This window comes from Acipenser ruthenus, chromosome 13 (genome assembly GCF_902713425.1).
Source record: "Acipenser ruthenus chromosome 13, fAciRut3.2 maternal haplotype, whole genome shotgun sequence".
In the NCBI taxonomy this organism is placed as follows: Eukaryota; Metazoa; Chordata; class Actinopteri; order Acipenseriformes; family Acipenseridae; genus Acipenser; species Acipenser ruthenus.
Genome location: NC_081201.1, coordinates 5,552,079 through 5,578,483, shown reverse-complemented (window position 1 = coordinate 5,578,483; position 26,405 = coordinate 5,552,079). Strand labels below are relative to the sequence as shown.

The 26,405-nt window shown below is 37.0% G+C and overlaps 1 protein-coding gene across 1 annotated transcript in view; it reads right to left on the bottom strand.

The window, feature by feature from the left end:
• The window catches only part of baiap2l1b (BAR/IMD domain containing adaptor protein 2 like 1b), a 31,509-nt gene extending 6,034 nt beyond the window's left edge, over window positions 1-25,475 (bottom strand). Inside the window, exons 1-12 of the mRNA XM_034029840.3 lie at window positions 25,091-25,475; window positions 22,503-22,578; window positions 21,391-21,477; window positions 14,298-14,359; window positions 11,228-11,299; window positions 10,942-11,076; window positions 8,253-8,405; window positions 7,088-7,255; window positions 6,441-6,570; window positions 5,965-6,172; window positions 3,021-3,080; window positions 1,062-1,209 (exon numbers count right to left, since the gene is read on the bottom strand). Coding sequence (XP_033885731.1) covers window positions 1,062-1,209; window positions 3,021-3,080; window positions 5,965-6,172; window positions 6,441-6,570; window positions 7,088-7,255; window positions 8,253-8,405; window positions 10,942-11,076; window positions 11,228-11,299; window positions 14,298-14,359; window positions 21,391-21,477; window positions 22,503-22,578; window positions 25,091-25,141 — 1,350 coding nt within the window. The 5' untranslated portion in view covers window positions 25,142-25,475. The remainder of the gene's footprint in view (window positions 1-1,061; window positions 1,210-3,020; window positions 3,081-5,964; window positions 6,173-6,440; window positions 6,571-7,087; window positions 7,256-8,252; window positions 8,406-10,941; window positions 11,077-11,227; window positions 11,300-14,297; window positions 14,360-21,390; window positions 21,478-22,502; window positions 22,579-25,090) is intronic.
• Window positions 25,476-26,405: the final 930 nt, after the last annotated feature.

Below are 26,405 nucleotides of genomic sequence, written 5' to 3'. Positions count from 1 at the left end.
ATATCCTTTAATAAAACATATGCATTCTAACTATTTTTGCTTTAACTTCAGTGTATATCCCCTGTGAGCCTGAACAAATGGTAGTAACACTGGATGACATTATCTTGACCGGGCATTAAGGATTTTACATGTTTTAATTAAATCGGCTCTTATGAGTCTTTTATCCTATGATCCTATTTACTGCATATCCCATAATGATATGCCTGCCATCAGATACCCATATTTATGCAACACTTTATGAAAACATTTTCAAATTAAGAAAATGTGCAATAATGTATTTTCTTAATGGGTTTACATTACTGTGGTTCCATGTATGTCTATTAGCAGTGATAAAATGTTTTGGATAATGTCATATTGTAAATAAGACATTAAAACCAGTCTTACAGAAAACCGCTGATTTTCATAAAGACACACATGGCACACACATGCAGGGCCAGTGGAAATTCTCTTCATTCCTGGAGGGGATCTGCATGAAATGCTATGTAAGAAAACACAGTAGAGAAGCTGGGGTAATTTGATTTAAGAGACAACCAGGGAAATCCAAAGCAGGCTTAGAATGACCTTAATTGAGGACTCATTTTGCATGCTGAGTGTCTATGAGCTTATACTGCTGGAAGCTTCCCTCTTCTCTCGCTACATCCCTACAGAGCAATTGGGCTTAGTGGCTAACCCTGCCTCTCCCTATGGGGATCTCATTTATTTACAGTCAAAACACAGCACCATGTGAAAGCAGCTGGGATGAATAACAAAGATGGCTGTGCAGAGACCATTCTCCACTCATGAACTGCAATGACATAGCTCAGTGCTACTTACTATTCAGCTCAGGACTTTGTTCCAACCATGCCTTTAATAACTGAATTGAACTTGGGTTTAGCGATATTAAACAATTCAAGAGCTGGTTGGAACACGGATCCCTGTATAATACAAGTATGGGCATCCTGCCCCTTAACTAAAAGCCTGAAAATACACTGAATGTATCAATGTAGGCGAATGTGTGTATCATCTGAAGCAATACAAATGTCATTACGAAAGTGAAAGTAAATATGCAATCATATACTTACTTTGTGCTCGGGGGAAGACATAGTGTTTTTGTTGACGACAGCCCTTGTTGGTGAAGACTCAAAGTAATCTGGAGGGGGCAGCACCATGTTCCCCTTCTCTTTCTCTGCCAGATTGGCTATGCTAATACTCCGGACTGGCATAGAATTGCTGTAGAAATTAAATCAATAAATCAACCATAAGCACCTTAACCTCCTAACTTCCAACCATTTTTAACATAATGTTCTATCCGGAACACAGATAAGTACCAGTGAGAAGGATGCCTCACACAATGCAGTGTATTTAAGGGTTAAAGGTTTTTTCCAATTGAAGGGTGGAAGGGAAAAGGGATACTTACACTAGTAGGCATTCTAGGAACTTACAAGACAAGCTTTCTAGAATGTAATGAGTTAACTCTTTTTATCTTCAAAGATCTTCACTTTCTTACAGAACCGCTCGAGGCAGGTTTGATTAAACGTTAACTTTCTATTTATTTCCATTATACACTTTAAAATTATTATGAAAAATGATTAGCTGATAGGGATTTTTTAAATGCCGATCGTACACTGACTGGTGAAAGAAAATGCAAGAAATGTAAGCAAATACTAACACAAGGTTACACGCAGACCAAGAGCTGTGCATTGTGGGATTCTGTAACTGCTATGTGAATAATAAACATGTTTATCTGCATGGTTTCACGACAGTAACATATTAGAAATAATAACCTCATGTAACCATAAAAGATGGGTTATACTCATGTAAGATCACGTAAATGACATCAATATACGCCTTAATCCTATAAATTCTTCCCAAACCTAAAAAAAAAAAATGCGAATAAAAAAAACAGAATACAAGGTCAGGCTGTAAATTTCACTTCTTATCTGGATGTTCATTTAACAAGCCACTACAGCTTGGCAATTGAATTGGGACCAAAGTTTCACAAAGTTAACTCACAATAAGAGGCAGGCTTTGTCAAATGACTTTCTGTTGGACAGCCGAGTAAGTATCATGTGCAAACTGAAAGCACCCCACTACATCGGAGAGTATACTTGTGTTCCGCACCTTGCTCTTGTTAATGGTTTAGTTATTCCATTGAGGAGCATTGAGAACGGAATATTACACACAGCAAAAGCAATCCCTTGTGGACAAGCTCCCAGTGGGGAATGCAATTCAATATGGCTCAGGATTTAACCCTGTTGTAGTAGTGGAGGTTTTATCCAGGCTACACCTCCATTTGCATTTCAGACTGCATCTTCTTTTAATCAGTCATAGCAGTAATGGCAACAAAGGTAATAACGGTGATGAATAAGATCCTGCTATGAAAGACGTTGCAACACCAGCTGCACCTTTGGAGGAAGCGGGGAAAAAATTCAGACAATGCATCTGTATCATATTTTGAAGTACATATCATCTGCGTGTCCCGGTATCAGTTTTAGTACTATTTTGACTCAAATGTATATGTACAAATTCCATACTGCCTTTAATCTGATGAGATTAACATATTCATGTATGTTTGTATGTGCATGTGTGTAAGTATATGTATATGTACCTCTGCCATGTTTTCAAACACACTTTCTCCTGACAAAGGCATGTTAAATATACCGAAATGTTGGGAAGTTGGCTCTTTTTGTACTTGTGCTTGCACTATTAAGATGTACCTGTACTGGCCCTGCGGGCATAAAGTGGCTAAACTAAACTAAACTAACCAGTATATATCTATTGCAGCTTCAACTGATAGTAGACTTTGGGAAATGTGTACATTTGAAGATGTCTTCAGCCTGTGTGCCAAGCATTTGTCAACAAGGTGACTGTAGTGTATTGAGTTCTTATCAGTCTGGTGCTTGACAACAGCACTCTACTAAAACAGAGATTAATGGTACAGAGGTGGTTCAGCTGGTTGTCAATGACCGGCAATGATCCTTTAATAATACTATATATATATATATATATTTTTTTTTTCTTATTATGGTGAACTTTATTACCTCTGCTCCTGTGCTTGCTCTGTGTAAGGTCGGCAGTACGATGATGGAAACCAACCTCTCCTGCAAAAACAGCAAGAGATTGATAATGTTGTTAATTAAACACAAATAGAAATATTATACAAGGCTTACCGGTTATAACATGGATCTTAGACTCAGCACAGACTAGCTCAAATGCATTCCTGGGCCTTTTAAGCCGTTTCCAATGTAAAAATCTCAACCATAAATCGGAAAAAAATTGGGCCAGATGTGGTTAGATGAGGGCTGAGTACCACAAGGGTGTGTCCCAGAGACACATATGCAGAGTTATATGTGATAAAGCTTGCAATGCCAGTACTGTACCCACTACATGTAATAAAAAGAGATTTCAATCCAGCACTATTCATGAACACTAAATGCATCACAATGCATCATATTGTGTTTAAAAGGCATCTTTAATTAGAATGGCACTAACAGCACAGCGATGCCCTGCTGTGTTGTGGAGACCCTTCAGGTCACTTTCACATTATTATAATTATGAAAGGAATGTGCAGACTCTGCTTTCGTAAAATTAGGTTGCTAGGGGTGTTTTGTGTTGTTTCACCAAAGTTATAGCTAATCCCCTGCAATTTAAAAGGAGCATGGTCTTTTTTTTTTCTTTTTTTTTTTAATAAACCCATAAGCTTCTTATTCTGGGACTTAGAAAGTTACAGCTGAGTTATAGGTGACAGAAACAAAAGACTAGAATTAAAAAATGCTTATAAAAATAAGATATTAAGGCAGACAAACACAGAGAGAGAGAGAGAGAGAGAGAGAGAGAGAGAGAGAGAGAGAGAGAGAGAGAGAGAGAGAGAGAGAGAGAGAGAGAGAGAGAGAGAGAGAGAGAGAGAGAGAGAGAGAGAGAGAGAGAGAGAGAGAGAGAGAGAGAGAGAGAGAGAGAGAGAGAGAGAGATCAACATAACCACAGCAGTAGTATTACTTCTGGTTTGTCAGACCATCATGTGAAAATGACAGGAGAACACTCCAGCAGCAGTTTAAGTAAACATTGTGCTTCAGTTCCACATTCTATTCCATTTGGTTCCGTTTACATTTTTATTATAGTTTTTGTACTTTAGACAGAGGACAGTGGCAGCGTTTGCTCAGTTAAACTGAATTTTCACAGGCAAAAAAACCCCTCTAAAGTCTAATACAAAAACAAATATCCAACTGTTAGAAGGATACTGAACTGAGTAATTTGAAAATAGTAATAAAAAAGTGTTGACTGCTACTAGATTTAGAAAGAAGCCCTGTTGAGTCACATGTGCAATGTATCCTTACATCAACTTAAAAGCACAAAGTAAACAAAAACAACAAAGGCCCGCACAGTTTAATCAGCCAACCGGATCTCTCTGTGCTGTGTAAAATAATATAACCAACATCCACAGCATGTAGTATAGTATTATCAGAAGAGGTATTCCATTTAGTATGTGGACTTCACTTCTGATCTGATCAGCATTGCTCTGCAGCCTTGAATCTCTCTTGAGCACTGCCAAATGTACCAACCACCAGTACATGGCAGCTCACTATCTACATTCAATCATTTATCCTCTTCATAACCTGGTACTGCGTAAATATAGCTGTGCTTACAATGCTACGAATGTGATTTCTTCTTTTGAAGACTGCTCCCTGATTCTCCACAGAAAAACAGAGCATGAAGAATGGTTGCTAGTACTACAATACTTTTTGGAGCAGACTTTCTTTACTTTGAGGGCTGGTTATTGTTTTGCTTGCATTCATTATTTCATGTTGGGTTCCCATGGCTGTTTGTTCCTTATTACATGTGAATAGTTATTTATCAGAAAACAACTAACATATACACAGATCACTTAATTAAACAACAAGAAAACTGGGAAATGTTATATTTCTAAGTGGAATTGGGTAAAAGCATAATATACAGTTGCAATTAATAATGTTTTTGCAAAGGCGGTAGATGCATAGGACTTTTTAAAATGTGTGGTGCACAAGTTATTTATGGATTTAAAAAACATGGAATTATCTTAAAGATAACAGTTCACATATTGCCTGCTTGAGAATCTAATTCCTCACTCACTCATTCACTAGGTATGAAAGAATTGACATTATATATTTTTTTTTCATGGGTTTAGTGGCACAATATCCACTGATGACAAGACAGTTTTCCTGTGTAATGCCCAATTCTGTGGAAACAGCTACACCGAAGTACATGCAAGGAAAGTGAATCTCCAATTCCCCTCATGTCAGATTGTCTCCAGTTCATTCAACTCGGTAGATCCTTATCTGTAGAGACAGGATAGGCTGACACTAATGCAGAATGCAACTCATTGACCTCGATAGGCCTGATTACCTATAATGAAGCTGGCTGAGTGCTAGCATTTCGAGTAGAAGCAGTCATTATTTTGTGTCTCATCTTGTTTACACTGAGAAATTTCAAGAGATTCCTTATGCGGACAGAACAGTACACACACACACACCCATGCTATCATCTACTCAATGTGGGGCCCTTATTGTGAAATCATGTATACATAACAAATGTTCTTTATTCATTTATTGCACTAGATTAAGAAACAATTGTTGTTATTGCCTAATATAATAAATTGCAGGTAGCTCAGCCAGCATTAGTATAGGTAAACAGGTTTAAAACTGTAACACCATAAAACACTGAACACCTGCCCTGACTTGGTAACTTCTTGCAGAATAAATGGGTAATCACATGGAAATTATTTGTATCACGGTGTAGCCATGTAAATACACTAAGTAACAAAAGGCCATTTCCTTGTAATTTCCATGTTTGAGCAGGAACCATTGGTAGTTATCCAGTATAACTACATGCCTCTTCATGTCCTGTAATCTACAGTGTTACCGGAGTATAATTATCAAGGACGGTGTATAAGGACAGTGATTCTCAAATAAGAGTAACAGTTTAAGCCTGTAAAAACAGGCAGAGACTTACTGCTTCAACTTCTCATGCTCTCCATATAGCCAGCCATCTTTCTCCTCTGGTAAAAGCAGAATGATGACGTCACCTTCATCGAAACTGAGCAGAGTGGTGTTATTCCCCGCAGTATGTGGAAAGATGGTTTTCACCTTTGGCTTTTTAATCGCGTTCAGTCCAGTCGCAACAGAGACAGACCTGGGCAGAGTATCGCCATTGTTGTAATCTAGAAGTAAACACATTTTTTTATTAAAACAATGTTTACAAAGAAAGTTAATTTGTCATTGCCTGAGTCAGCAACATCTCCCCAAAAATTAAGAAAGGGGAAAAATTGCTGAAAAGCAACAAGAGAATTTTTGGACAGAAAGGCAAGGCTAACTCATTGTAATGTTATTTTCATGCATCTTGCTGTTTGACACCCCTTTTCTCGCTCAAAGTACAGCAGTTTCATCAGTAATGTAGTATCTTAGTACAGTAATGATTAGAAAACTTGCCTGAATGACTGTTCCTCTGTGTCATGGCTGGGGCCTTCGGAGTGGCAGGGACATTGAACATGTCTACAAGAGGACTTGGGTGTGCTTTTATCGGCGGTGCAGGAGGAGGCTTTGGTGGGTCTGTGTTGTGCTATGAAGAACACAGATAGCATATTAAAATAGCTCCTTTTTCTGACTGCTTCTGACTGGCATATTCTGAAAGTTGTAATCATAAAAGCACCTTAAACTGAATCCTTTTGAAGAGGATCAGTACGGGACACCTTTTGTTTACATAGACCCACGTGCCCGGACGTTAAACTGCACGGACATACAGTACTGCACACAGTAATAACCAAGCTTTTTTCTTATAAGTAAATTCATGTTTACCATATGGATTTAAAAATTATAAACAAACACTGATCTAAGAGGCAAGATTACTGTTTTAGCTTCAATAGCTCTATGCTATAAAAGCATTATTGTTTCTCAAAATAAGCCCTTCAGACTGCCCTTAAATATACATATTTGGTATGTGTACCACAGAATGGAACATGCCAAATCAGAAGTGCAACCCACGAAAAACACATGAATTACAGAAAACTTTGCTTTGGTTGGTACAGAATATGGGACCTGTGGTTAAACACCCTGTCTCTGTGCTCCCTAGTTCTTACCATAGTGTATCTTTCTACCATCGGCGATGGCTGTGGCGTTCCTGAGATTGGAGTAGATCCTGGTGCCTTAATGCCCTCGATCATGGTCAGGATGGTATCTGGCACCTTGGTGGCATCAGTGCACTTATCCTGCCAGCTAGGCAGATTTACATTAAGCAGTTCTTTAGCCTTGAATGGAAATTAAAAAAAAGAAAAAAAAGAATCAGCATTGATACCCAATAAAAAAATAATAAAAAAAAATCTAAACAAAGCCTGAATATCCCAGTTTTAGTTTTGTGAAATAAATGCAAATACATTAGGTCAAGTAGAAAAGGGAGGAGTTGCCACCGGCTCTTCCTGTCTCGATCCACAAACCACATCCCTTAGGTGAGGCTGTTGTGAGCCCCGACAAGGTTCACAAACTCACCTCTAACACCAGTCTCTCAGCTAAACTTCGCGCTCTGCTCGCTACACAAAACTGTTCATTTGAATAGTCTTTTACTATAGGTCAACGATATGCTGTGAACAAATCTATTTAAATACAGCTAAAATCACATTCCCTTTAAGTTTTTACTGAATACTTGGTGAAATGGCATTCTGAACATAGAGGCCTAAAAAAGTAGTGTCTTATAAGGTTTTACCATTTTTTGTAAGTATTTCATAACCATATTCCTTATTAAGCTATGGTAAAAATATTGAATTAGAAAATATTTAATGTAAAACATTAACAGTATAATACATAAAAGGTATGATCCCCCCACACCCCCCACATTGACCTGCATTAATAAAGAAAATCAGATTTTAGCTTTTGATATTAAGGATGATCATGCCTGTTTAGTTTACATAGAACGAGTTGTGAAAAAGTTACACAGAACTGTTTGGGACCAAATAAAAGTCTGTATGTTCGCATGTCAAAGCAGTACTGTTTATGTTTCTTAAATCATGTAATAATTGATTAATTCCTTAAAAAAAGTATAGATAAATACAATGTACTAATTCAGATTACTATTATCATCCTCTACATACAAGAGAACCCTTTGCAACCTTGCAGTAAACTGAATAATAGTAATAAGAATAATATTCAAAGTGAACCATGGCATGTATATGCAAGAGACAGAAACAGAATCGTATTGTTCAATCCACTCTGTAAAGATCTTGTATGCAAACAATACATTTGTTTAATAACCTTATCATGGTAGCTGCAAAGGTGATAAGAAAATGTGCAGTGTTTGTCAACAAGGAAACAGAAGCGCCTCTTCTCCTCCAGCAAGGCCTCCCGGCACCCATCGGCGATGAACCTCTGCATGTCGGTCTGACGGGAGCTCACCGTCTCCAGATACTACAGCAGCAAATGCAGGAAGAAGAAGAAGAAGAAGACAACACTCACATGACATTGTATTGCTTCCATTTATACACACAGTAGTGAAATGCTTTATGCCTGATATTTCTGTAATGTTCTTTTCTAGTTATACATTACATATACAGACTGAACAGTCACCTGTCCCAAATGTCCGTGGCCTTCTTATTAACGGGGGCGAATTATTTAAACAGGGGGTGATCTTGTTTGATTATCTTTAGCTACTACGTAAATGACCAACGTTATTAATATCTACAAAACTGGACGTTAGAATAGCAAACAAATAAATAAAACAAGTAATATGTTAACAAGATGTAAATGACATGGGATACAGACTAAGGAAGTATCACACCACTAATCCTGCAGCTTCTAAAGCTACAAAACAATATATACAACTCCTAACAATATGAAGAGCCTCTGTTTTGGAAACAGTTGATCAATTTGCAGTCAGTATGGGGTAGGGTACTGTATATTTCCTTCGATTTTTTAGTTTGACATTGTATGGTACCTTCGGTTTCATCTGGCTCACATGCTGGTGCAGCTTATGCTGTGTCCAGTACAGTGCTTTTATTAAGTATTTTAAAAGCCAGTTTATATAGAATCAAAGTGTTTAGCTGCGGCAGCTCTAATAATCAGATATCAGATATGGACTGAACAGGCACTCGCATTCACCTCTGAATAACACACTCACTGTTACAAGCTGTATGTTACTTTATCCTTTACTTCACCTCTAGATACCACTCAAAATGAAGAAATATCTATGCAATTTCAAACAGTATCCAATGCTATGGATTTCATTAGCTGTTCCAGCAGTGTATTTGTATCTGTAAAAGTCACAGAATTTTGATTTTTAACTTTCTCATTTTCACCACATATTCCCCCCCGCCCTCCAAAACATAACATTAAAATTACCTTCAGATTTTTCTAAATTTGAATATATTTTGACTATTTTGGTTCAGCTGCCACCATGAAACATGTCATGAAAAAATAAACAAAATGATAATATGAAAAAATAAAGGAGGGAACCTGTTTTTCAGGTGTCTTCCTCTTAGTGTCAGATTCAACAATGCCAGACCTAACCCTTCTACTACATGTGACAGGATAGCGGCAAGAAAAAGACTAAGAGGCACAGAAGCTGCAGTTTAAGTGCTAATGCGAACTTTAATAAACAATAAATAACAGAAATCAAAAAGGCACAAGGGCCAAAACAAAAGGTTTAAACAAAATACACTAACTTACACAACAAAAACTGCTGTCATCACTGAACAGATCTTTTAAAACACACAGAACAAAAACTCACCAAACTCCCTCTCCCTAATGGAGCCCTGGGCTGTCCTTTTCTAGAAGGAGCAGCCACATTCTCACATGTTTTTGGCAGGGACAAAATTAACCCCATCCCTGCCAACCATCACCAAAACACACACACACACACCACCACAATATTTACAGGCTCTGCCACACTAGAGTAGATTGGCTACTGGAAACTCTCAAACTTCCCTAGGAATATGTAACAAAGAAGTTAAGAAATAGAGTTGGACCATTGTCAAAACAGCAAGGAAGCCAAAGTAAATGACCTTTACAGTATATCATCTCTGTTTCAACACTACCTGCAATACAATCTGAAATGCTTTCAGTTTAGGCTTGGGTTTTCACATCTTTATCCAGAAGACACATTCAAATAAGTACAATGTGTCGTTCTGTCTAAACGAACTCTGTGGTTTTTAATGGTTTTGGTTACTGTCAGGGATTCAAACACAAATGAACAAAACTGCAGAAAAAAAAGATGCCAGCCATACTTGTGGAACTAGTAGATACTAGTGTTTAGAAACTACAAAATACTGTTTATCTGTTTTAATCAAACTACTCACATCCAGCACACATAGCACACACACAATAATCATACAGCCTTCTTTTTTAAACTAATTGAGGAAAATGATAGATAGATAGATAGATAGATAGATAGATAGATAGATAGATAGATAGATAGATAGATAGATAGATAGATAGATAGATAGATAGATAGATAGGAGGCACACACAACTGACAATTGCAGTTTCTCCTCACCTAGTCACGTAACCTTAGAAGAATATTACCGGTATTTAGACACATTCTCTGGACAGGTGTAGCCATACACCTGAAAAGACTCATTTGTTTTACTTTCTACCTATAGTATTACTGGATGGACCAGTCAGAAAACATGTATAAAAAGGGAAGCAGACTAATTTAAAAAGTACCTACTGTTGTCTTTCTTTTTTTACCTGCACTACAGTTCCTCAATACAATTGCTAAATATTCTAAAACACCAAGATTATTTACTTTTAAAAAAGAATAATTAAAATGGGAAAATATGACTGCAAGTGGCCACGCCCTTATGATATTACCACCCACACCTACCTTTCAGCTTGGGGATGGAAACTGTTTTTGGAGATACTGTACCTCTGTTTCCTATTAGTGCTATTAATAAATACATACATGAACTATCGTAACTGTATGTACACACATGTTGTTGTATACTCACTTCATTTTCTTTCATTTCATACTTTGTCGCATTCTTTCCTTGACTTTTCCGTCTGAGTTTTTTGAGATCGGCTTGAGATCTTTCTAATGAGTCTAACTTGCTTCTGTGCTCCGTCTGGTATCTCTTCAGGGTGGCCTGCAACACAACACTTCTTAGTAGAGCAAGTGAGAATTAATTTCTGTGCTTGTAAAACAAAGCGTACGTACAGCAGTATACTGAAGACAAGTGCTTGCTGTTTCATTGCTTTTTTTAGTTTTATAAACCATAAAAAGGAATAGATACTTACATTCATGTACTTTTGATCCAGGTCAGTTTTTCGTTCAAGTTCAGCAATTATCTCTTTGTGAAACTTTTTAAACTGAAAAAAAGACAAAGATTATAGGAGGCTGTGTGGCCCAGTGGTTAAAGAAATGGGCTTGTAACCAGGAGGTCCCCGGTTCAAATCCCAGTTCACACTCATTGTGTGACCCTGAGCAAGTCACTTAACCTCCTTGTGCTCCGTCTTTCGGGTGAGACGTTGTTGTAAGTGACTCTGCAACTGATGCATAGTTCACACACCCTAGTCTCGTATCTTTGTTATGGTGGTCCACTATGAAAGGTGCTATAGAAAAAATAAAGATTACACTATGTAATACAATTTTTGTTCCTGGGTAGTAAGTGTTATTTCCTAATTGCTTATGCCTCAAAAGTATAGAAAATGGCTATTATTCCCCACAAACTTTGCTTTTGTGACCAGTACAGTGATATTTTGAAATGTACCTATTTCCAATGAGAAAACAGGCGAATTTGTGTCTTTTCGTTCACATAAAGTCAGAAAAAAACAACATATGAATCCAAATTAACATGTATTTATACTAAAGTAATACAAAAGATTTAGAAGTGAGTAGTTTTTCGAGATTTACGATTATACTGTAAATCACTTTCACGAATCAGCCCCCAAATGTAGTCTCCCATCATGTTCTCGTTATACTGTCCTTGGTAGCGGCGTTCAAAGTCCAGTATATCCTGGTGGAAGCACTCGCCTTGCTCCTCCGAGTACGCTCTCATGTTCTCCTTGAATTTATCAAGATGAGCATCAAGGATATGGACTTTGAGGGACATCCTACAGCCCATTGTGCCGTAGTTCTTCACCAGAGTCTCAACCAGCTCCACATAGTTTTCGGCCTTGTGATTGACCAGGAAGCCCCGAACCACTGCGACAAAGCTGTTCCAAGCCGCTTTCTCCTTACTAGTGAGCTTCTTGGGGAATTCATTGCACTCCAGGATCTTCTTTATCTGTGGTCCGACGAAGACACCGGCTTTGACCTTTGCCTCAGACAGCTTAGGGAAGAAGTCTTGAAGGTACTTGAAGGCTGCCGACTCCTTATCTAGAGCTCTGACAAATTGTTTCATAAGGCCCAATTTGATGTGCAGTGGTGGCATCAGCACCTTCCGGGGGTCCACCAGTGGCTCCCACTTGACGTTGTTCCTCCCCACAGAGAACTCGGTCCGCTGTGGCCAGTCCCGCCCGTGGTTGTGCGCCTTGGTGTCCCTGCTGTCCCAAAGGCAAAGATAGCAGGGAAACTTGGTAAAACCGCCTTGAAGACACATCAGGAATGCCACCATTTTGAAGTCTCCTATGACCTTGATGCCATCTCAGAAAAATGCAGATATGTATCCACTTAGGCAGCTGGAACTAAACTGAACTGGTGGGCTTGCCCCTGTATTTATACTACTATTTATATTACTGGAAAGTTCTAGAAAGTTCTAGAAGTTACTCCAAGTTTACTCAGCACTGAATCTATCTGGAATGTTCTGGAAAATAGGTACATTTCAAAATATCACTGTCCTGGTCACAAAAGCAAAGTTTGTGGAGAATAATAGCCATTTTCTATACTTTTGAGGCATAAGCAATTAGGAAATAACACTTACTACCCAGGAACCAAAAAAAAAAAAAAAAAAAATTGTTACACGGTGTTATTAATAAAGATTATTATTATTAAGAAAAATCTCTCAATGTCTCCCTCAATTCTAATTGGATCTACTTTACAAATAATTCCACTCCCCTTGAATACTTGAATGCTAAGTGTGTTGAATTCCAGTGCAATCACCAAAGTGCAATACTTTATGAATATAGCCTTGGTACCCTTAAACACACCTCCATTCCAGGAAAGATTATTACGACATATGTCAGATATTCGGCAAACAATTTGTATTCCTAAAGCTACAGCAGAAGAAAATAAGAAAACCAACCAAAGAACTACACTTGCCTATCTGCCTCCTCTATTATAATGGTTAGTTATCTCAGGCTAATGGTGCTAGGCAAAAATGTGTATGTTTTCAAATGACAACAACAGAAAATCTGATTCTGTGTTCAGAAGGTACCATGAAGTGAAAAGGTGTGGTATACAGTAGCTGAGTGTAACAGGGCGAGCAGCCCTGTACATTGTTTTGTTTATTTTATTTTAGAGCGGGGTCCCCCTCCGCCCCTGTGTTATTTTGTATTGTTTATTTGTTTTATTGTATTTTATATGACGGCGAGGAGACGCAGGTTTTGTTTTTGTATTTATTGTTATTATGTTTAGATGACGGCGTAGTTGTTTTGTTTATTATTTGGTAACGTGGGTGGGAAGCCCCATCCACATAGTAATTAATAAACTCGTGCAGATTGTAGCCGAGGGGTAATTAGAATAATTAATTGCAAGCTAGTTAAACCCCTCGGCCACGACATAAAAAGCCTGCAGCACTCTCAGTTCGGGGTGGGGGTTGGAAGGAGAGAGTGAACGAGAACGGAGAGAAAGAAACGTAAACGATAAAACAATACAGGAACAGTGACAGCGACTGCCCAGCCTGACCTGTATGGTTTATTTATTATTTGGTGTGCAAGATTTGTTTTGTTTAAACTTTTTATTTTGCTCTGTGAGCAGTGTGTTTATGTTTAAATATTTTATTTATTTTTGTTGTTTGGCTTAATAAAAACGGCAGCCAGCCGATTCTTTACTTTACCTGCAGTACTCTCTGGTGTCAGTTTATTTTCCCTTCCTGCTTCTGCCGTGATGTCAGACCACTCAGCCACCCTGTCACACTGAGCTACAGGCTTATCTGCAGTATTTTCATTATTGAGACATGTTCAGGCCTGTTCTCACAACAGCAGCAACTCAACACAAATAGCCCATTATTTTTTCACATCCATTTACAAGGTTTCATTAAAAAAAACTAGTGCTAATAATTAGGTTTTCATCACACCTCAAACCTCAGCATAATAAAAAAACTATATAGATTTGCCCCAATCACCAACTTTAAGATCTGTTTTTTTGGAAAGAGTACTCATTAACTAAGATTAAACAGTGCTTTAAGAAACGAGAATGAACACGTACAGTTTCTTCTAGCTCCACGTTCATTTTCTTCTGTACGTCAGAGATTTCCATGAGAACTACCCCTGAAAAGAAAAAAGAGAAACATTATGCGTAAGTCATTTGAATCACACAAATGATCACATTTTCCATGCAGAGAAAGGAATATATAAAAATCAGAACTTCAATTTAAAACATATACATCTGGTTTCTCAGACCCTGATTAGCACTAATCTTGGACTACCGAATGTTATTTAGGTAAGGCAAGATTAGTGCTAAATCAGGGTCTGCGAAACAAGCTGATAATCTAATACATTACACCCTCATACCTTTATTATGAAATTGGCATCACTGTGTATAAAGCACAGCATGTGTTAATTGCAGTTTAAGCTGTGTTTTAGTAAGAAAACATTAAAAAAAAGAGTGTAATGTCCCTTAAGCTGAACCTCTTCTCTTGAAGTGTGCTACAGCAATAAACCAAGCATTCTTGAGTTTTAAAGGTCAGTGCACCCAACACATGCTTGACCTCTAGCTTAGATGGTCCTATTTTAAAAAGAATGTTTCACTTTGCTATAAAACAGATACTGTCCTAATCATTAAAAGTTTGGCACTATATGCACGTCAAAGCCATTAGGTCCAACCAACAAGTAAAAACCTGAAATACAACTGGTCAGTTTTCTATGCTGCTTGTTTGTTTTGCATTTGTATTGCTCCAGAGAACACTTTTAGGGACTAGTGTGTATAGTTTCTGTAGATTAGATACAGAAATAGTTGCAATAACACATTGGTGAGAGGTGAGAAAACCAAGGACAGACTGTGTGTTGCTATAATGCTCACACACCTACAGTACAGTGTTGAAACTCCACGGGACCTTTACAGTTAGATTACAAAACAGAACTCAATACCTTGATAAAGTAAGTAGAGTAACGTCTTGTATCCATCCATATTACACCAAAATTCAGGCAAGCAAATCCCAAGACATTGCCTTGCAGTCTAACCAATCACAAGACTGAACTTGTGTAGAAGTAGGTCCCTTTATTGTGACTACCTCAAGAATGTATCCCAAAGGATTTCAACTGCGAGTTCAATCAATATACCTGTATCTAAAAAAGTGTAACAGACACAAGATCAAACATAAAGACGTACCTAACACTGTCCTACTGTACAGATGCCTCTCATAAGGGAAAACAGATACAGTACATTATTATTATTATTATTATTATTATTTATTTCTTAGCAGGCGCCCTTATCCAAGGCGACTTACAAATGTTACAAGATATCACATTATTTTTACAAACAATTACCCATTTATTCAGTTGGGTTTTTACTGGAGCAATCTAGATAAAGTACCTTGCTCAAGGATACAGCAGTAGTGTCCCCACCTGGGATTGAACCCACAACCCTCCGGTCAAGAGTCCAGAGTCCTAACCACTACTCCACAATGCTGCCCCCATTGAATAGGAGGAATCAGTAGTGGTGGAAATTAAAAGCTGGCTTCAACTACCTGCCTTGACTACACCCCAGGAACTCAGATTAGTGAAACCAGCCATCCGTATTTTAATATTAGCTACTTCCTGATAACATTATTATTATTATTTTTTACACCCTTAGGCTGCTTCCAAATCCAAGGTTAAGATAAAAGCAGCACTATTGCCTCTTCTTGTTTCAGTGCAGGTATTAAAATATAAAATCATACAGTTTTCATTCATTTGATATACTTTTAGAAGCTCTAGTCTAAGCAATACATGAACCACATTTGGAACATTATGCTGCATAAAGGTCATCTGAAAGTCCCAGTGAATGTGCTCTTTGTGAAAAGGTAAACATTCTACATGCACCTTGTTTTTACAACACCCAGCAACTCTGGGAATGGGAGAGATGGTCAAACAAAGATTCTACAGTGCTGCGTTTACAACAGAGTTTTTTTCCACCTACTAGAACTACATGAAATGAATTTGACCTTGTTCTATGGTATATTCACACAGTTTCTATAAAATAATCTGTACCATAAGACATGTCTTGAAACTTTTAACTACTGAAACAGGACATTTGCATTTGGCCTAACGTACTTTGCATAGAGGTTATGACATCATTGCATCTCTTCTAAGCAACCACAATGTTTATCCAAGACAGCTGGTCAGGTGTTCTTTGTAGTACCAGTCAACAAGTAAGCCACTCAAGGTGACATGGACAAGGTACAGAGTAAAAAGCAATGGGCTTTCAAAGAAAGTATTGTACTCAGCAGTGATCACAGACCCAACATACTGTACAACACTCCAGGCTCTTAATCTGTAAGCTCAGCGATAAATACTAAAACATTCTTTTACTACTATGAAAAACAAACTACAAATAATATACAAATCTTTATCAGCATCTTATAGTAAATGAAACCTTTACATTGAGAAATATGTAATTTTTCTTTAATATATAAATGTCTCCTTGTCCACTGCTATTCAGCTGTACAACAACTGAAATAACACCTGATGGCCAGGCCCATAAAACCCATTGTTAAACCCTTTTTTAGTCAACATTTTGCATTCCAATTTTTTTTCAAATGATGTGCCACTATGAACTGCAAAACACATAATTTGTTATATTGATTTTAAAGAACAACGTTTCAATTTAATTGACTTTATGCAGCCGGCATAGAACAGGTGTAACCAAATAAATAATGAATGCAGATGTTATATAACACATGCCTCAGGGTGTTGCTATACAAGTAAGTATGTCACGCAAGGTACAGCAAGAACTTTACACCCTTGAAAAAACGATTTGAGACCGCTTCATGGAAAGCGCAATATATAGATTTTATTCTAACATAATGAAATTGCAGCCGCAGATACAGGCTCGCTTCATTTACAACATGACACATGTGACTGTATACATGGGAGACATGCTCCACTATGCAGTTTATACATTGTTTAATTATAAAAAGTGACAATATGTTCATATTTGTATTTATTTTCTTGGCATAACCCTAGTCTGTCCTAACACAGTCCTTATACTGGCCCCTGACAATTACAGTTAAGCAGGGAGATGGGGGCTGTAGCAACTGCTAGACCTGGGAATCCTAGTGCCTGTCAGTGCCCTCAGAGGAGGTGCCAATCATTTATTTAGCTAGTCCATGTCCATCACCAAATAAAACACATACAGTTGAGCATTGTTCTACCTACCAGAAAAACGGGCAAAGAGGTACATTACATAATCAGTGGCTCCTTGTGATCAGTACTGGCACACATCAAATTGCAATGACCTTATTCAAGGTATTTCCATCACCTATTAGTATTATGTCTAGGGTTCACTGGCTGGCGAGAGGAGGCGATTGCTTAGTTATTCAGAAAAGCCACGTTTCACTGCTTAAAGGTAGCACTTGTCAATCTTAAATCAATCTTATTTCCAGTCCGAATGCTATGGATAATGTACCAATTTAATAGTTTATTTTTTGTTTGTTTTTTAATGCGGCAAACTAATGGGCCTCTTGCTTTTACAAACCAGTGTCACTTCCTCTTTTTTTCAGTTGAATAACACACTTACTTTATGCTTTTATTGAATTCTGAAAGGAGGTTATTATTTATTATTTTTTTTACAATATATTTAGTTACTGATCTTAATGTTTTATGGTATTCAAATAAAGAAGTGGACTGACGATAAACACCCCACACCCTCATCTTGTAAAACAGCGTCATTCTTAATGCGAATGAAGCAACAGCTAATTCCAGACATAATATTCTCCCCAGCTTTGTTGTTGTGTTGCTATGGATAATCTCCTTTCACTCCCCAACATGGGCTCTGACTCATCACTCTATATTCGCACTCACATTTTACAGACACTAAGTTGAGCCAGTCTAGCACTAACTTCCGTAATTAATGTAAAGGAACACTGTGCTCCAGTCAATTCAAGCACCACCTCAGTCAACCTACAAAATAAGTAACAAATGTAAACATGAGGGTCATTTAGATGGTGTCTTATGATCACATAGTACCTTCTAATAATATGTCATATTTACTGCAACGCTAAGTTCAATTTCCTTTCTGGAAGACTAGTGCACATTTTACACTGGAATGACATGATTTTAAAAAGACACAACATTTATTAGAAGAAATTGGTGACATCCCTGTTTAATTAACTTAAGGCATTTTGCTTTCTCAGTCTTCTTTCACACTTGATAGGTTTATACATGTTCTGAATTTTGGACACTTACCAAGAGTACACTTCAAAACTGGGAATTGAGAACATCTCCAGTTCACACTAGCAGGTATACTTGTAAAAACAATTTCACTTTTTTTTAATTTCATGCTTTTGTTCCCAAAAAACAAAAAGAGCACACAGACAAATTAAACGTTTTCTTGATTGCTAAATTCACAGTGTCCTCATTAATAAAAAAACCTCATCTGAATAGTCAGCATGTTTTGAGAATTCAATGAACACTTCATTGAAATTGCCAGGACATTAATTTTATTAAGATAAATAGATGTGATTATCAAAGGGGAAACCTTTCATATATATATATATATATATCTTCATCTCACATCCTTATTCATCTAGAACATAAGAGAAAATGTCAGTCATTTGGATACAATCAGGACTGAGATTTGGGATTTACATGAACAAGAAATAGGAAAATTAATGTGTGTGTAAGTAGCTAAGTAACACCATGCATACATCACAAAGGGTTAGCCTATCTGTGCTATTACATGCCCAAGGCTAGTAATGCATAAAGATAATTAACTCGTCTATCTGCTGTGATCCACTGTTAAATCCTTTAAGACTGATCACAGATCACATTATTCTAAAGGAGGTTCCTCAGTTTCTGACACCTGAAGTACAGTATTTTAATTTGACTCTCTCTCCTCCCCCTTCAGTTGTCTCTGTATTAGTATGTATTGTTCATATGTATTTGTTTTACAGGAGAATTAAGTCTGTGTTTGCTCGCAGCAGTATCTTTATTGCCATGTGCCACGGAAGTCAAAACAGCTACATGGACTATAATGTTGCCTAGAAAAATATTAATTTATACAAATTGGTCAGGAATCAGGAACTATGGCATGGTAATAAGGCAAGTTCGGGTTTAGATAGCGAGCGAAAGCAGGAAGTTAACCTGTAATAGCCTTGGCAAATGACACACTAGACAGGATACCTTCAAAGCCTAATTAGTCAATAACCAAGGTTAAAAAGTGTTTTAGGTACAGTTTTAGGTACAGTTTTTTTTTTTCCTGCAGCTGAAATAGTGGGGAATTCTCGTTTCATGTACCTTTTCCTTTTACTTTTCAAGACCTGAAGTCAACAGTGAAGCTCACCTCAACATTGTAACAAGCTAGTAAATACTCCCTATTAATTACTACAAGCACACACACTATGCCTACATCTTGTTTTAAGAATGTGAAACTCTGTGAGGAGAGGATGCAATTATAATACACTTGTATTTCCGAATCCTTAAAAAGAAGGTGGAATTCACACATGAATCCTTATGTTTTAGCTTGACACAATTCAGATTCAAATGTCCCTGGCACACGTAAGCTCTGTAATTTATGCACAATTGTGTATTTACTGAAAATAAAAAATGTTACAACTTTAATGCACATTCCTTTGAAATTAAAATAATTGACAAATAACTGTATTTAGCCTAACGGTACTAGTAAATGTTGCTGTGGCTACACAGAGACAATTTATTTGAGCAGTTGGCTTACATCAGTGGTTTTCAGTAATGGTTGAACTTGATAACAAAATACAAGCTATTTTTTAATGAAGTGAAGACAAATATAAGAAAACACAGTTCAGCATTTACAAAGCAAGGCATTAACTATCTGCAGATGGGTGTGTTTGTATGCAAGGTACAGAAACGCAAACGTTTATTTTTAAAAACACATGCCTACTGGTTGACAGAGTGATAGATAATATTAGAAAATAAGAAAAATGTAATCTCACCAGTTTAGGGCACAAAGGGTTTCCCCAGAAACTAAAATCATTTTGTGACGTTTACATTAGTCTCACTTCTTACTGTAGCTTCCTCTTCTGTACTACACTTTTTTTTTTTAATTGAATTGAGGTTTTTTGTATATTTGTACCCTCATCTCCTAGTTTTCTTTGTTCCAATAGAGTTGATTGAGAGGGGGTCTGTTATGTAAACAGAAATATGGTGCCTGCACAATTGTAGTTGAACGTACATAAATGGTCACATCAGTTATTTGTTCAAGGAATAGATGGAGAACAAAGAACCAAACTGTGTGCCTGACTGTTAGCATTGTGTGTTTACCCTTCCAGCACTCTTTCAGTCTGAATACAGTGTGTGAAAAGTCACACGCGCATGCTTCGGTAGGTCTGAAGTAGAAAAGGCAGAGCAGTTTAAGAGAGCAGAAGGATCTCAGTGATTACATGGACAGTAATTTACTCCTCTCCAGAACGAAAGGTCAGAATTTGGTCACTTTGAATGAGTTTTTTTGTGGTTTCATTTAGTTTTGACAGCCATTCCAAATTTATCCTTATAATCACTTTCACAGGTGTGCAAAGGCACAGCATAATGAATCACTTTAACACACTAAATCACTTTCAAAGCATGGAGCTCAAAAGGCAAGTTTCTACAAGCACTTTGAACAATGAACTCAAGAGAGTACACATGGCTCTAGTTTTGTCAACAATGACGAACTTAGGAGACTGCACCACATCTTTCCATTAGAGAAGGACTCAGAGTAAAAGAAAAACAACAATATCAAGGTATGCATCGTGTACCTCTGGCCTCCTTAGGCATAAGAGTTTAAAATGAACCATTCCTCACATCAGAGGACGAAAATAATCAGTCCTGCACAGTTTATGCTCTCCTTGTTTGGTGTTAAAGATCACAAGTATTGTCCAACGAATGGATGTTCAAATTAAATGAACTCAATAGACAACAGTATCTGCACTATTGAAATTACCTCAACACAGACTGATTTAAAAAAAAAAAGATATGGATCTAATAAAAAAAGGAAATCACGTATTAACATAGCAAAGCAAGTTCCCTAAGCAAAACAGATCATCACATTTAAAGCAGAAACACAAAAAGAAAAGTAGATTTAAAAAGTGCATTTACTCTGAATACGCTAACCAAGTTTTGAAAATCAGTCCCAGAGTACAACTTACCCAATTCTCTGGAAACCGGTGACACCGTAGCTATCTCCCCGATTTTGGAAACAGCATCATAGTAGGTTTTTCCTGCCAGAGTCATTGCTGATGAAAAAAAAAAAAAAAAAACAATTATATATATATATATATTATATAGTAGCTATGCATACTTCTTGATAATAACCATGACCGCTAAGAAACTGACGATAAGCAATCTTGACCGTGATTCTGTCTGTAACAATGTACTGCAATACCAGCAGTGGAAATGAACGACACAGTGATATCTTCATGGACAATTATTTAGCACCTTGCACAGCCTGTTTCTAATATAACATCTGTATGACTGGTCGTTTTTTCTCAAAGTGCCTCACACTAGCCCTGCTTTGGGCTTCCAGAGCAAAACTTAATTGCTGCCTTAGTTGCTATAGCTTACTACGGATGCCTGTAAAGTTACACCGCATTTCCACTGTACAAAAGAACAAAAACTGTTCTCATTGAGAAAGCTGTTGTGATCACACCCACCCCCTCTATTTGCAAGGTGCACTCTGCACTCAATTAGTCAATTGTATTATTCTAAACAGTTGATCTATACTGTCACTACCCTGTATTAATACTGCTGGTATTTTCCCAGAGGTTAGATTTACTGTCCCCCTTGTAAACATCACAATACTAATACAGCAGAGTAAGGTCCATGTTGGAGCTGTGAGTTTAGGCGTTGCTGAATATAGATCTGCCCTTTTAAATCAAGATAATAGACCCCATGATAGCTGGTACAGTGGTCCTCCTTACTATCTTGTACCTATTAATATCTCATACATACAATGCAATACCCTTCCGCTCTTTCCAAATCAATTTGTATGTCAAAAAAGTAGTTTTACCATATTTACATGGTTGGTAATAGAAAGAAATGTTCTGCTAGGCAAGAATTGACTTGAGCACACTGTTACCTCAGGGCTGCATTAGGTCTTTGATCAATACGGCTCCTAGCATATATTTTACAAAATATACAATGTATCAATATTTGATTATAAAAGAAAAACAAAAGAAATAAAACAACAAGGATACATTGTTATTATACAACGTTATATATAAAGTTCTAATGTGATGTGGAGATACCAGTAAATGCTTACCTACAACAGATTTTTCATAGTTTTTGCCCAGGGTTACAAGATTCCGTAAAGCCGGATTGAACTGTTCCATAACATTCTACAGGGAGAAGAAAAACAGACGGTTATGAATATTTAACAAACAGCCTCTTTAACATGTTCCGTTTTCCCTTTCACTGAGCAAAAGCTTTGCCCACAAGTAAAACTATGGTGTATACTATGCTCCACTCTCAACGAATAAACTTGGGGCTGTGTCACTCCAAGTTCACAATTAATAACTTTTAAAATAAGACTAAAACCTTTTCAGTGTCCGGGTTTATAGGTTCATTAATTAGTTATCGACACAAGCTATTTCAATATGGAATTATTAAAAGCCGGCTTAACACTTGAGTTGTAACACATAAATAAAAGTTTATCTCCAGAGGGTATGATCTTGTTTTTCAACCTGCACAGTTTCACACAGTATAAATGTTTGTGTTGCAGTCATTGAGCAGGAATGTATCCACCAGTTATTAAAGGTTTTGCGTACATCTAATTGTATCTGATCACAGACTTACTCCAGGATACATTTATTTAGCAAGTTATAGATACTGCTTTGCCTTTACAAGCTCTGGTGATCTGTGGTCCCTAATAACTAAACTCTGAACATACTGTTCTGACAGATCGCAAAAACCTCTCTTTTCTAATACTGTACTGAACAAAAATGTGTTCAGTTCATCTGCATGGTTAAAGATAAAAACAGGAACAGTTATACTGTACTAGACAGCAAAGAGCTTCTGCTTTTAGGTACAGTCCTAAAAAAACCCCCAAAAAAATGAAAATCTCCAAACTGCACACACAGGTCCCTCTTTCAATACTCAATACACACCCAGTCCTTAACAATAACAGAGCAGGTGTGCCACCTACACCTAGCTACGTAGCAACAAACAAATTCCTTGTAGGCTGGGAATTGAAAACAAGCTGTGGCTAGCACATGATTCAACCACAATACTGATTCGAATGATCACAGATTTTCACTCTTCTCACACGCAGTAAATCTAGATTTTACTGGCGGCTTTGAAGCCAAACGTGCCAGTATTTTTAGTTACCCTGTCTGGTCAAGACGTACTTTATAAGAGAATGGAATATGTATGTCTCAAAGGTAATGTATTAAAACCTGTCAGCTTGTATTACAGGAACAGACTGTCAAAAACATTGCACTCATCTTTCTCGGTTTAAAAAAGCGGGACTATACTAAAAAAACAGAGTGGGTTTGTAAAATAAAATCAGTTCTCAGTCCTAATTTGCAATTATACATGTTGTAACGTACTGACTACAATGATGACCCCCTACTTATTGAGTACTTCAAAATAAAAACTCCACAGTGTTTTAGACTGCAACAGTTTCTAAAATAATAATTCAGTTCTATGACAAAGTATTATAAGAATGGCAGCTATATAACTGTTTTAGAGTATTAATGATTACTAGTAGGTCTGTCTTAGGTGAACAAGAATTTCACTGTGGGTGTGTCAGTGAAACTGGTTAAGGTTTGAGTTTACAAAAGTAGGGTTAATCAAATGTGGTGCTGTTTTTATGATTTGTCTTGCTAAAGACTATTCTTGTTTTATTTTATTATATCAATTTATTTATAAATATAGTGAAATATATTTAAATAAAATAGAGGATCTGGAAAAAAATGGGAAGAGGTGAATGTTCAAAATATGTGTAAACCAACTCTTAGAAATGTTTCCCATAGTAAACACATCGCAAAGTGTAATAAAGCACAGTGAAAGTGTGCTAAAGCATAGATAGGCATTGTGATGAATAGCAAGGTATGGTAAAGCATATTAATAAACATGACAAACCAGGGAAAACTATGGTAAATGCATTGAATAACCATGGGAAAATCTGCAAAAATTCTTACAAATATACTATGATAAACTTTTATATGGGAATGACAAAAAGATGTCCTTTCTGTTTCAGGGGACAACTTTGTCTGAGAAAACATAGAATCAGGTTAAAAAATGAAACTGCTGCTTATCCCAAACCATCCTAGATAACCAGCTGAGCTATCAAATAAGAACATACAGTATTTACAAATGTCAAAGTTAGGTTACCATATGGAACAGGTTAAGCTACGGTGAAGCCACGATAATGAAATATTAATGGGCATTAAAAAAAAAATATATATATATATATATCAGTGGCAATTGCTATTTCTGATGGAAAGGGTTTGTTTGTTTGTTAGTGCGAGGTGCAGTCTCTGAAAAATGCTTCAGAAGTGTTTGCACAATACAGTAAATGAATTTAAGTGTCAAAGTCCGTGTTCACGCCTTGCTGTGTTGAACAGCTGGGAGAATTGCGTAACTTTGTACAACTATTGAAAATACTAAAGTCTTTACTCTGGACAAGTCATAAAACATATTATTTTGAAATGAAAGACTAGCATAGTATATAAGCCTATATTATATTTAACTTGTAGGCAGAAAACAAAAAAAAAAAAACGTGAGATGGTTTTAAATGAAATGAAATGTAGCTCATTCTGAAAATATATTATTGTAATATAATGCCGCCAGTGTAAATTCAATACTGCAGCGTGTTAGGCAGGTAGGTGCGCCCCGAGCTGAACTTACCTTGTAGGTACTTTCGGTGAGTTTATTCACCTCCTCTGGATCGCGAGACATTCTGACCCTGTAGAATCCTTGTTATTCAAAAATACCCACTTTGTTATTGTAGCCAAGAAAGAAAGAAAGCTACAGGTCCCTGGTGTAACTGTTCACGGCTCCAATCCGTGTTATTGGGGGAATTTAGGTAGGCTGTAACAATACACAAGTGATCGCTTTACTTCCTGAAGCAGGTGAAGCTAACGCACCGGTGAGCATGCAGCTAAGCTGCGAATAAACTAAGCTGTCAAACTTCTGAGTCTGTGTGGAGGCAGTAAGGTGGAACTGTCGACGTCATCGTCCCCGGTAGTGTCTCAGTACCGGATTGTGTTGAGAGACGTGGTGCCAGGCATTATTCACGACTTCCTGCATTTTCGTTTATATTTTTGTCTCGGCACTGCCACCTGGACGATCTAATCAGCATCGTCATGTTTAGATTGAAAACCACCGTATTACCCTTTCTTTGTGTGAGATATGGCCTTTCACTACAAGGCTGCTATGTTAACGCACATATAAATGTATTATAGTAATTATTTTTGTATAATATAAATAACTAATTATTTTATTTTTGGAAAAAACATTCAGTTTCAAAAACAATACAATATTATATTAAAAAAAGAAAAGAAAAAATAAATTCACCATATTATGAAAACTTTTAGTGTTTTACCCAACCAAATGTGTTGTCGCCCCATCTTTCTAAATACCTCATGTATTATTATTTCTCTGTCACTACTACACTAACTGCTCCTCACACACATAGTCCTACAAACATGTTGGTAAATATTACCAATCCATTTTTATTTTTTAGTTTTTATTATTTGAGCAGTATCGCTATGGTAAATATTTGATACGCTATTGTCTGTTTACTATACTTTTCCAAAACTTAAACTATGCCTTTACCCTGATTTACCATACCCGTGTTCTTCTTTTTCATGCTAAAAGAACACAAATGAGTTTAATAACATCTATTAGTATGCTTTCGTTGTTACTCTACACTGTCCTTTTCCATGGTGTACTGCAGTGGAATTGCATATGGGCAACATGTGCAGTTGCAAAACGCAATGATAACCATTTACTACTGGATGAACAAAAGCTACAGAAACTGTATATTAAACACACACGCGCGCGCACACGCACACACACACGCAGCCGCACACGCACACTCAAACATGGTTCTTATAAAGGTATTGTAAATTATCTTACAGTTCATAAAATAGATATTTGTCCACGAGCATGTCAGACTGAAACTGGTGCTGACTTTGTGATTTTTGTTTTCTTTAAGAAA